This window comes from Montipora capricornis, chromosome 14, assembly GCF_036669925.1.
Source record: "Montipora capricornis isolate CH-2021 chromosome 14, ASM3666992v2, whole genome shotgun sequence".
NCBI lineage: Eukaryota > Metazoa > Cnidaria > Anthozoa > Scleractinia > Acroporidae > Montipora > Montipora capricornis.
Window position 1 is genome coordinate 6,993,838 of NC_090896.1, and position 12,500 is coordinate 7,006,337.

General features: G+C 39.5%; 1 protein-coding gene across 3 annotated transcripts in view; it reads right to left on the reverse strand.

Annotated features, from left to right (window-relative positions):
- LOC138032142 (cullin-associated NEDD8-dissociated protein 1-like) overlaps positions 1-12,500 on the reverse strand; it is a 100,275-nt gene that overhangs the window by 40,567 nt on the left and 47,208 nt on the right. Inside the window, exons 6-12 of one of the 3 annotated variants that reach the window (XM_068879746.1) lie at positions 11,684-11,782; positions 10,417-10,543; positions 8,758-8,866; positions 8,619-8,675; positions 6,127-6,233; positions 3,190-3,235; positions 2,268-2,376 (exon numbers count right to left, since the gene is read on the reverse strand). The exons of 1 other annotated variant lie outside the window; for it this stretch is intronic. In XM_068879746.1, coding sequence (XP_068735847.1) covers positions 2,268-2,376; positions 3,190-3,235; positions 6,127-6,233; positions 8,619-8,675; positions 8,758-8,866; positions 10,417-10,543; positions 11,684-11,782 — 654 coding nt within the window. The remainder of the gene's footprint in view (positions 1-2,267; positions 2,377-3,189; positions 3,236-6,126; positions 6,234-8,618; positions 8,676-8,757; positions 8,867-10,416; positions 10,544-11,683; positions 11,783-12,500) is intronic. One more of the 3 variants, XM_068879745.1, reaches the window with a different exon arrangement.

Genomic DNA, 12,500 nt, shown 5'->3' on the forward strand with positions numbered 1-12,500 from the left:
TAAAAACAGAAGACAGCGGGAACTTTCAAGACAATTAACCGAGTTCAAGAAATGACCACTGCTACGTACATACATCCTTTATTTGATAAAGCAGGTTGAATAAATGGCAGCTAATGCTGATGTGGACCTGCTATCTACTTTACACTAAGTGAATTAAGACAGAATCCACCAGAAGTTCGAGTAACAAGTGGACAAAAACCTAGTACCAAGATTATATACATCGTATTGCAAACGTCTGTATGACTGTTTTATTAAATATCGTCTCAAAAAAAATCATTTCTAGCAACACAAAATGTCAAAAACAACTGTTGAACTTTGTAAGAAACAGTTGAAAGTACTGGTAAAATAGACCTAATCGGCTGACTCAATGTTGTACCCAATTCAAATCTCCCGGGACTAAGATTCTTTGTGTATTGTATTTGCATGATAATGTAGCATTCATATTTAAATGATATGGAAATACCTGGAACAAAACGTTTTATTCCCAAAGGGTTTGAATTGGGTACAACATTGAGTTAGCCGATTAGGTCTATGAAACTGATGATGAAATTTTACGTGTTTGCACAATTTCTCTGAACTTTGAAATTTAATTTTTCTCGTTCCCATGGGAAATTGTTTTCGGTGTTATTTTAGGCAATTATCTATATCTTTAGCTTTAAGAAAATGTAAAAAAGACTGTAAAATACTTAAAATTATTCTGGTACCAGATTTTTGTCCATTAAAACTGAAATTGCTCAATTTTCTATCGTATTTTATCTTAACATCTTAAATATATATCCCCGCAATGTAAATAATTATATATACAAATAATACATAAATAAATAGATAAGCTCAGGGTTATGGCTACGCCCGGTGGCTACGCCAACGACAACGGCACAAAATGATAACAGAGAGATTTAGCCATTACTTTTACGTGAAACGGAGATCGTTGGCTTGTCATTTCACTTTCGCGTAAAATGGAGTGAAAAATGTGGCTTTAGCTTCGCGTGACCACAGACTCCGTTAATCTCGAATATTTATTTAACAAAAAATACATAAACTCGGAATCTTTTTAAACACTGTTTGTAGAAACAGCCGATATATAAAATGTATAAAATGGCAATCCTTACCTGTCAATTTTTGAAGCTGTTTTGAGTCAATAAAGAGTCAACACGAGTTCATGAAGAAAATTGCGGTAAAGAGTCAGTATACGAACGATGTATAACTATGAAACCTAATTTTCCTTGTTTTGACTGATTGGAAAATGGTTTGGTGATTCTTCTTTCCCACAAACAGCATTTTATGTAGAAGAAAAACAAGAAGAACATTTAACGTATACCGTAGGCTGAACGCGAAAATGCCTATTTTCAGGTAGAAACGGCAACTGGCAAATGCTGAAAATGGCGGGAAAACTATGGTCATGTGGTCACTTCTGCCGTTCGAATTTCACTATTCACACGTGATGCTGTCTCTCTAATATCATTGGTTACGGAGGAAAAAAATGATCGTGTTCCTCGTATTTAGCGAATCTTTTTGCGGTACTCACCAAATTTGAGGCTTCGACGACAACCTGAGCATACAAATGTTAACCGTTCATTCTCTATTTTTACCCTAAAACCGCTCGTACCCATTTATTTTAAGGATACCTTGCCCACATTATACGGCGTGAATGAATATGGCCGACAGCAGATCTTCAAATCAAAATACAACGGCGGGTTTTGGACACCAATTTGAAACAGCGCTGTTATATGATAATTACGTCCAAGCACTCATTTCACCAGTATTTAAATCTAAGCAATCATTTCATTAAAACGGTTAGCATTAAATGGCGAATAGTATATATGAATTAAATACGTTACGAACCGACAAGCACTTGTTAGCTTGGTCGGTAGTCGAGTAGTGACAAGACAGAAGAGCGTTCGCGAGCTGCAGAACTGCTGAGTTTTCCATTTTTTGAAAACAACATGGGTGTTGTACCCTAGAAATGGGATTGGTGTAAAACGTGTTGGGAAAAGAAATATACAGACACCGATTCGTGTTGTCGTCAAATTGTCGTTAAATTTGCGAATTCACGTTGTTGTTGTGGAGAGTACAGAAAAAAACAAACGATATTTGAAGCTATTAATGAGCAGGAAAAAAGATGAAACTAAACAAATTTCCTTGAGTTTTGGCAAATAGCAAGTTTCAATCCACGTTTGCCATTTGCCGTAAACAGCATGTAGAAACTTGCGCTCTTAAAATTGTGACAATTAAAGCCCCAAGTGATTCACAACTTTATTTTCTCATACCTTTGAACCTGACAATAAGTGCTGGCGAAACTACTTTGTAAAACTCAGACAGAAGTTCTGGTCTTGACCCCAACACAGCTGACAAACACTTGGCCGCAGATCTGCGAACCTGACGCCGGGAGATCAGAAAATCAAAGGTGAAGACAACATTTCAAGTTAAAGCAAAGAATGGAAGAAACAATAATCGTATCATAGAGGTAACTTAAAGGGGCTATTTCACGCAAAATTATGTAACTTCATGACACCCAAAATGCCTAGAAATTAGAACGAAACATTACGATAACCATATAAAACTGTTGACCAATGGACAAGATTGAAACGGATCGCATTTGGGTAATCTTGAAAAAATGTCGGCCCAACGTTTTTCAAGTTTATGGCAAATCGCCTGAATAAAGACCGTTTTTGGTTAAAATCATCTTGTTTGCGATGTAACGATAATTTTAGCAGTCAAATAATCATGGTCTCTGAGATAAAAACAACCAAAACAAAGTCCATACCAATTTTTATTCTATGCCTTTCAGCCTTTCAAAAATCGGAATTTTCACTTTCGGTGGGGTAACGGTTACGTTCTTTTGTCTTTTGCATTACTGCAACCGAATACAACGCATCTCAGAAGCAGTTTAAGCAACTTTTCAATCTGAAAAAAAGGAAAATTTGCGCCCTGGAAGAATTTCGTTCCTGTATTGACGTCACGGTTCTGCTATCCCCAGTTTCCTTACTAGAGCGGTTCCGTACCCCGGTGGAAGCGAAAATTCCGATTTTTAAAAGGATGAAAGGCATAGATAAAAATCGGTATGGATATTTTTGGCCGGGTTGTTTTGCCAGTCAGGTGTAAAGCGAACACGCTTTCACAACCTGAAGAAAAAAGGGAAATTACTTTTTGATCATGGTAGCAATTTAATCAAATCCCAGATGTCCTCACCTTCCAGCTCATGTCATCATCGTCGCTATAATCTTCATCATCATCACTACACAAAGACAACAATAATATACAAAATGAGAATTTTGGAGACAATGGATACTTCAAGCAGTGAACGGAAAAACATTGAAATTGTCTTTTTCTAACTCGTCTCTCTCTTTTGAAAATTTGGAATAAAAAGTCTCCTAATGTGCCAGTCCCTAAACTTTTTGGGCGTCATAATTCCGTCTGTAGGGACCCCAAAATATAACGTCACCTCAAAATACAGCTTTGCTCTAGCAAGAGTCTTCCGCGATTATTCCATGTCGTTCACGTCGAACGATGTGGGCGCAGTATCCCAAAAATAAATTGGTACGAGCGGTTTCAGACTAAAAATAGAGAATAAAATATTCTCTGTTGCATGCTTATGTTGTCGCCCAAACCTAAACTTTGGTGATTTCACGTCGCCGTTACGCAGAGGACCGCAAAAATATGAGCAAAAATCCGTGCCGCACGTGCAACACGATTATTTACAGCTGTTTCGAGAAAGGTTGTCCAAAAGAAGCGTAAGAGCGTTTGCGACAATGTCGAAAGGTAGTATGGGAGATATTCAATAAAATAAACTGGCAGTTTACCATAATGCCTTTCGGCATTGTCGCGTACGCTTTTATGCTTCTTTTGGAGAACCTTTCTCTGAAAGAAAAACCTTAAATGACAATGACCACAAGCAGGTTTTCTGAGCCCGCGAGACTGAGCACCCCCAGCAAACCATTGTCTTAACGAAAACCGCTGGTCAGCAACCTTGGTTGTGGTCATTGCTGTCTAAGGTCTTCCTTCTCGAAACAGCTGTATGCCTTTTTAACCAATGATATCATTGTTTTGTGGCGTTGTCGCCGATGTCGTCGTCGTCGATCTTATGGTCCATAGACCACTTTCATAAATGGCGACCTCCTTTACATTTCTTTTGTATTTATGCTTATTAGACCTACTGCCCTCATTTTAAGACAAATATAATCTTGAAATTTTGCTCGTCCTAGCGGAAAAACCTTAAATAACAATGACCACAACCAGGTTTTCTGAGCCTGCGAGACTGAGCACCACCAGCAAACCATTGTTTTAACGAAAACCGCTGGTCAGCAACCTGGTTCTGGTCATTGATGTTTAAGGTCTTCCGTCCTAGCGAGGCTAGAAAGGCTTATTTGCATTAAAACAAAAGAACATTTTATTTGGCCGCCATTACGAAAGAGGTCTATTGTACCCAAAGAAGGGAGAGGTTCATAATCAATCTTGATTTTAGTTGTGTTGACAACATACTAAAAGACCACCATTTTAAAACGATAAGATTTCACTAGTTCCACAAATGGCTTTTCGGTCACGAAAACTCATCGGGACGTTTGAGAAACGGGCCCCTTGACTTTTATCAAAATGCAAATTTCAGCCTTTCTCAGATAAAAGCAATGTTATCGTACCATATGAAACGACAATTATTTTTTCCCAAGAGGGCACGATATCGAATTATGCAATGTGATTGGTTCTTTGCGCGCGGTCCGGATTTTCCTATCTCTGCCCACGCAGGGCACATTAACACCCTGAGACTTTTTGTTCTTGACCTTTCCATTTTTTTTTTGACACCGAATCCGTTTACGTACAAAAGTTAAGTTTTTTAAAAGAATGAAATTTTGTGGTTTTAGATGGCTTCCCTGTTACTACGGTGAACTATTGCATCACGATAATGTGTGCATCTTGTCAAGCAATTAATGACATAAAGACATGTTATTTGTCGGCTGGGAGGTCCGTATAGCGAAATTTGTGACCGAGGTCTCAAAAATGCACGAGGGCGCAGGCAGGCCGAGGGTAGCTTTTTCACACCGAGGTCACAGTTTTTCGCAATACGGACAGACCCTTAGCTGGTAAATAACTTACTGAAATCACTTTCGTAATTGATAGCGGTTGAAGTAAGCGACTAACAATCTGGACGTCTCAAAGAGAAATTTTTTTATTTGAACACTGTTTCCAAGCCTCTTGTCTTAGGAAAAATTGTTGCAAATGCTTATATCTCAAACACGAACTTGGTGGGCCTCAGTTTTTATTGTTGGAATGTATTCAGCAGGCTAACAAAACCCTCTAAGAAGTTTAGGGTTAGGGTTAGGGAAATTTCTAATCGTGAAGGTTACTGTGAATCCACAAAAAATCCAAAGAGTTTCAATTAAGGTTTCTAATTAATCTCCAGCAATTAAAATGGGGTAAATAAAGGGTTTTTCAGATGGATCGCCTGTTGCTATAATAGTTACCCAATACATCACAATATTGAGCACATTTTGTTAAACAATAATTTGTTGTTTCTCATGTTATCATAACATGGCTGCTTGGTGAGACAGTGTTGTGACGTCAATAAATACAAATACAAATACATACTTAACTGACCACTCCCCATAGGACAACAACAACCGTTAAAAATTCCAATAGGCCAGAGGCAAACCAGTTGTCTTTCAAGGCCGGTTTACACGACATTATCGGAGCACGAATTGTACGTGTATTTTGAAACCCAATTTGCGGCTGATTCGTGAAAACGAAAATCGGCCCGATTCAGAAAATCTGTTGCAGTGCAATAGATTTTTCTCGACTCAGGCCGACACTTTCAGAGAAGCCGGCATGCCAATCAGAATTTGAGAATAAGGCATGCAAACATGAAGCAAACAAAATGGTTGAGATCAAGACCACGTATGATTCATGCTCTGATAATGTCAGCCCGCCAAATTGTAGCATGTCAACTGGCCTTCACAAGTGCAGCCAAGAAATTGAACCAGGATCAAATTCAATGGGTGGTCACAAAGGGCCTTGAATCCGCGATATCTGGATCTCAAGGCAAGCGCCTTAACCACTTGACCACAGTGTCAATGCTCTTCTTAATACAGTTCTTGAAAGTGTTGAACTGGTTTGAGCCTCCTTAATTAAACTCACTCTTCTTCATCATCTTCCATATCAGTCTCCATAAATTCGTCTTCATCGTCGCTTCCATAGTTGTAGTTTGGATCATAGCAAATAAATCCAAGGCAGAGCTCTGTAATCTGCCAATAATAAATAAATAAATAAATAAATAAATAAATAAATAAATAAATAAATAATAATAACAATAATAATAATAATAATAATAATAATAATAATAATAATAATAATAATAATAATAAGGCCAACTTCAGGCCTCCTCAGTGGTACAAAAAAACACTTAATAAACTGTTCATGCTTTGGTACGCCTCTCTAAGGTGGAAACAACTACACGCTGATGTTTGAGAACCATTTCAAACACAGTTAACTGAATAGAGTGTAATGTGAAGTGCTAGATTTCTATCCCATATGAACCATGTGAGCGTTAGCCCTACTGATGGAAATGGGCCCACACAAGGACAGAGAAAAACTCTGACCAGGGTGGGAATTGAACCCACGACCTTCGGGTTAGATCTCCGCCGCTCTAGCGACTGAGCTACAAGGTACAAGGTCTTACCTTGTAGCTCAGTCGGTAGATAGAAATCTAGCACTTCACATTACACTCTACACCGTCAACTCTGTTTAAAATATAAGTGCTACACGGGCAACGTTTGTATAAACGTAACCTTTCCTTGTACTTGTACATTTCAAACTCAGCCCACTTATCAGTCAGAAAATTAATTTTTCCTGCATTTGTGGAAGGCAAATTTGATTACGTCTTCACAATCCCTTCTCCGTACAAGCCTCCCACACAGGAATTCAAATTTGATCAATCATCCCGGTACCAAACTCACACAACAGGATTTACTTTCAGCGAACAGATGGGAACTGCTTTTTCCCTGGCAACTAAGACCTATTCCTCTAGACGGGTAAACCTATAGATAGAAGCACAATTCCTTGAGGCAGCCATTTCTACACAATTAAATATGATAGCATCACATTGTTTGACAAAGAACACCATAACCACTAAACTTGCCTTAATTATTCTAGGGTGCGTTTGATTGACCCAATTCCGGAATAAGAATAAATGGAACGATGATTGAAACGGCATGTTTGGCGTTTTGATGCAACAAGGACAATGAAGATATACATTTTAGCAGGTGTTTGACAATTTTATTGTGAATCTCCGTAGAAAACGAAGGATTTCTTCCTTCTATTCCATGTATTCCTATTCTGGAATACGGTGAATTGAATGCACCCTTAGTTTATTCCTCCTGGTAGGTCCATAAGGGAGAATACACCTGTATACTATACTGCATTTAGACATTGGACAGGGGTATCTATCAGAAGGAATAAACTAAAAGAATTAATGCACGTTTTTGGTGGAGAAGACAAAAAACTAAAGTATTTTACAGAAACCTTGCATTGTTACATCTTTGCGTTTTGTTATTACCATTTATTGTTTTGTTGCATACAAACATACTACACTTGCTGAAAACGGTGAAAATTTAATAAGTGCCCCCTCAACTAAGCACCCACTCTCACAGGGCTTGAAATGAACGAAAAAAGCCAGTCGCAATTTTACCACAAGATACGAAAATTTAGTCGCAATTTCGCAAAATTTAGTCGCAAAATCGTCGCACTGCATTGTGTTGTGAAAACAAGTTGCAAATTTACGACTTCTCCAGATAATTTAGTCGCAAAGGGAAAAAGTTCAGTCGCAAATGTGACTGTATTGGTCGCAATTTCAAGGTCCAAAAATTTAATAAGCACCCATGGCAATTAATGGAATAAATACGGTATGTTGACCTGAGAGGCCATGGCCTTAGTTACCACAGACATCGACTTCTAGTTAACTGTTCTTCTCAGCACCTATTCATTACTCCTTAAGGATGGTGCATACTATTGTTATTGCTTATATGTTTTGCGCATAACAAGATGCATGGGTTTCCTATAGGTGGTGCTTACTAATACGAGGATACTCTTGGGCGGTTTAAAAGTCTGCAGAGAAGGCAGAACTTCACAAGTGCTCTTGGTATCCAAAAAGAAAATTGGGGGTAGCTATGTATTTTTAGAGATAATTGGGCTTCAATTTTGTAAAGAACACCAGACATTTCTTTGTATTTTAAGGCTTTTTACAAATATTGTTGATTAATTATCTTTGAAAAGTGCGTGGTTCCCCCTAATTTTCTTTTCTGATTTCAATAACACTTGCTCAGATCTGTTTTTCCCGCACATTCACAGAATGCACAAAAATAGCTTTGAATTAGTAGGCACCATCCTTTAGAGCGGTTTTCAATTGAGTGTCGAAAGTAATTAGTGAATTACTTTGGTTTTGCAATTGTGGCTCGCGCGTGCACATTGTCCCGCCTTTTGTGTCGGCTACATGTAACTACTTAGAGTTTTGATTGGTTTACTGGAGTGTCTCCGTCCTTTTTGATTGGTTAAAGTAATTACTATGGTTTTGGTTTTACGACACTCACTTCAAAACCGCTTTAATCAATCACTCGGTATTGCAATCAACATACAGTTGGAATGTAAGAGGTCACTTCCTTCGGACATCTGCACACAAATGACTCAAATGCCTGCAAAAAGACCATTTACATGCAAATCAAACTTTGCTCTTCCAGGGGCATTTGTACAGAATTTACAATATAGGGGAATTACCTGAATGCAGTATTCTCGAAGCTCATCATCATTTTCAACTTTGGAATAATGCACAATCAAAGGCATGATCCTTTGTAAATGTTCACCAACTCTGTGACCTGCTTGACGGCTGTACAACGAAACATAGCAGGCACTGATGAGACATTAACAAGGAATAAAGAAAGACACAAAAGAGGGAGGCAACGAAGGAAGGAAGAAAGGAAGGAAGGGAGAGTGGGAGGGAAAGTAAAAGGGAAGGAGGAAGGAAGGAAGGAAGGAAGGAAAGAAGGAGGTAGGGTGGAAAGAAGAAAGAAAGGAAGGGAGGGAGGGAGGGAAGGGAGGAAAGTAAAAGGGAAGGGAGGAAGGTATGAAGGAAGGAAGGAAAGAAGAAAAGAAAGAAGGAAAAAGGGAGGGAGGGAGGCATGAAAGGAGGAAGGAAAGAAGGAGGAAGGGAGGCAGGGAGGCAGGGGGGAAGGAAGGAAGGGAGGAAAGTAAAAGGGAAAGGACGAAGGAATGAAGGAAGGAAGGAAAGAAGGTAGTAGGTAGGGAGGAAGAAGAAAGGAAGGGAGATAGGGAGGGAGGGAGAGAGGGAAGAGGGGAAAGTAAAAGGGAGGGGAGGAAGGGATGAAGGAAGGAAGGAAAGAAGGAAGGAGGTAGGGAGGGAAGAAGAAAGGAAGGAAGGGAGGGAGGGAGGGAAGAGAGGAAAGTAAAAGGGAAGGGAGGAAGGAATGAAGGAAGGAGGTAGGGAAGGAAGAAGAAAGGAAGAAAGGGAGGTAGGAAGGAAGGAAGGCAGGACGGAAGGGAGAGAGTGAAAGAAAGTAAAAGGCAAGGAAAAAGACATCAAGGAAGGAGGGAAAGAAGGAGGTAAGGGAGGGAAGAAGAAAGGAAGGAAGGGAGGGAGGAAAGTAAAAGGGAAGGGACGAAAGTAATGAAGGAAGGAAGGAAAGAAGGAGGGAAAGAAGGAAGGAAAGAAAGAAGGCAAGAAGGAGGAAGGGAGGGAGGGAAGGGAGGAAAGTAAAAGGGAAAGGAGAAAGAAATGAAGGAACTAGGAAGGAAGAAAGAAAGGGAGGAAGGAAGGAAGGCAGGAAGGCAGGAAGGAAAGGAGGGAGGGAGTGAAAGAAAGTAAAAGTGAAGGGAGGAAGAAATGAAGGAACTAGGAAGGAAGGAAGAAAGGGGGGAAGGAAGGAAGGAAGGAAGGCAGGGAGGGAGGGAGGGAGGGAGGGAGTGAAAGAAAGTAAAAGGGAAGGGAAGAAGAAACGAAGGAAGGAAGGAGAGTAAAAGGGAGGGGAGGAAGAAATGCCGGAACTAGGACGGAAGGAAGGAAGGAAGGAAGGAAGGAAGAAGGGGTGGAAGGAAGGAAGGAAGGGAGGAAGGAAGGGAGGGAGGCAGGCAGGGGGGAGGGAGGGAAAGGAGGAAGGATGAAGGAAGGAAGGAAGGAATGAAGGAAGGAAGGAAAGAAGGAGGTAGGGAGGGAAGAAGAAAGGAAGGAAGGGAGGGAGGCAGGCAGGCAGGGGGGAAAGGAGGGAGGGAAGGAAAGTAAAAGGGAAGGGAGGAAGAAATAAAGGAACTAGGAAGGGAGGAAGAAAGGGAGGGAGGAAGGAAGGAAGGAATTTAACAATATAAAATAAAGTTACTGCATCAAAAATATGCATAACGTCTCATGACTGGATATTTTCTTACCAAATAGCTCCTATGCACTGGATAAAAGTTCGCGTGGTGGAATGTGATGCATTCTGTTTCAGTTCAGCCAAGAGATGATCCATCAGTTCAACAAACAAGCTGCTGTTTGCACTTAAAACAAGATGGCCTGCGGATAATGACACACCCTTGTCACTGAATTACAATCCTAGTCAGAAGTGTTTAAATAGGACAATCACAATTTTGACCATACCGTCGCAATCAGCATCATACCTTCCTCCATGATGCATCATGACTGCTGCACACTTCCCGCAGACAATATCTTTTTTTTTTTAGTACAACAAAATGCCCTGTACATACTGTACCTAGAGTTGACACTTAATAGGGAGGAGTGGGGAAAGATTTTGAGCTAAACACAGCATGTTAATCACTGATGTGATACAAAGAGTGTAAAAATAATATAGCTCTTTTTTGCCAAGCATGCAAAGATTGTGGCTTACACATACATGTAGGCTGTGTGTTAAGGACTGTTAAGGACAGCTTGACATTCTTGGTGTCGCTCTTGTTTCATCGATATAAATAATTCAGTAGATAATCATAACCATTACAAAATTCTTGGATCTGATTGGTTCTGTGAGCACCTGTTTGTCGAGTAGTTGGCGCGCGATCACATGGATGTCCAATTACAGGTATCCAATTTGAACTCCAAACTGGATATCTGTAATTGGACACCTTAGCCTATGCCATTCGCACGTCAATTACGTGCACTTGGATGGGTTCTTTCTTGCTGTTTCCCTTCTGTTGGCAAAACAGATTGAATATAATTTTAACTTTTTCACACAGAAAAGTGTTCAAAAACTTTTTATCCTGATGCTCAAATTTGGTAATAGTTACCATTAATTAGTAATTGAACCTTGTGTGGTACAATTCAGGGAGTAAATCGTGCTTGCAATTTCAAATCAGCCTCGCCCTGTGTGCTCGGCCAATTTTCAAACCACTTGCACAAGTTTATTCCCTGAATTGTACTCCACACGGTCCAATTACTACATGTATACCCAATTGTACTTAACTATTAAAAATCAAATCCCTATCTTATACCAATTAAACTGGCTGACTATGTAAAAAAGAAACTGAATGACTGCATAAAAACGTGCGATAAGGCACCCGATAATTCACTCAGCTTTGATGATTGACAATACTGTGGAAAACATATAACTTTTCAATGAATTTGAAATTTAGAACCACAAGTTAATAAAGGGTACATGTCACATTATTGTACAGTAACAAAATTGCAAAAGCCTTTGCATACCAAGTGCTATGATGGTTCTCTTTCTGACGGCTAATCTGGCACTTGTTAACTGGGGCAACAAAGCCTGCTGGATTGATTGGTGATACGACACCAACAGACCTGAAAAACCAGACCTTTTAGATTAACAAAATCACATTCATTGCAAAGTAATAATCACGGGTCTCGGATCAAACTGGCGAGGTTATGCTTAAGATCTCTGGTTTGATTCCTCAGGACTTGACATTACAGTGACAGTTCGTGTGGGTTGAACATATGTTCACTCCAAGAGGTTTTTTTTTTTAACCTTAGGGTACTCGATCCTGTTTTCCTCCTCATTACAAAGCAACAGTCAGTGGAATTTACTTTGATTTTATTTCATTTATAGTTTCCCCAATTAGTTGGAACTTGTGCTCCAAGTTATAACGTTGAGAATTTAAGAAAGATATAATGAACTTAAATAACGAACTTTATTTGAGTTGCAAGTGTATTTAGCACTAAACTACTAATGGGTTTACCGTACAGAAATCAAATATAATCAACACTCAACGCCACAAAGCAATAATATCATTGGTTAAAAGAGCATAAATAATCGTGCTGCACGTGCAGCACGGATTTTAGCAAGTATGTTTGCGGTCCTCTGCATAACGACGACGTGAAATCACCAAATTTGAGGTTTTGACGACAACGTAAGCATGTAACTGAGAATCCTTCATTCTCTGTTGTAACTTTGAAACCGCTCGTACCGATTTATTTTTAGGATACTTTGCCCACATTGTACGACGCGAACTAGACTGAATAATCGCGAAAGACTTACGATAGAGCAAAGAAATATTTTGAG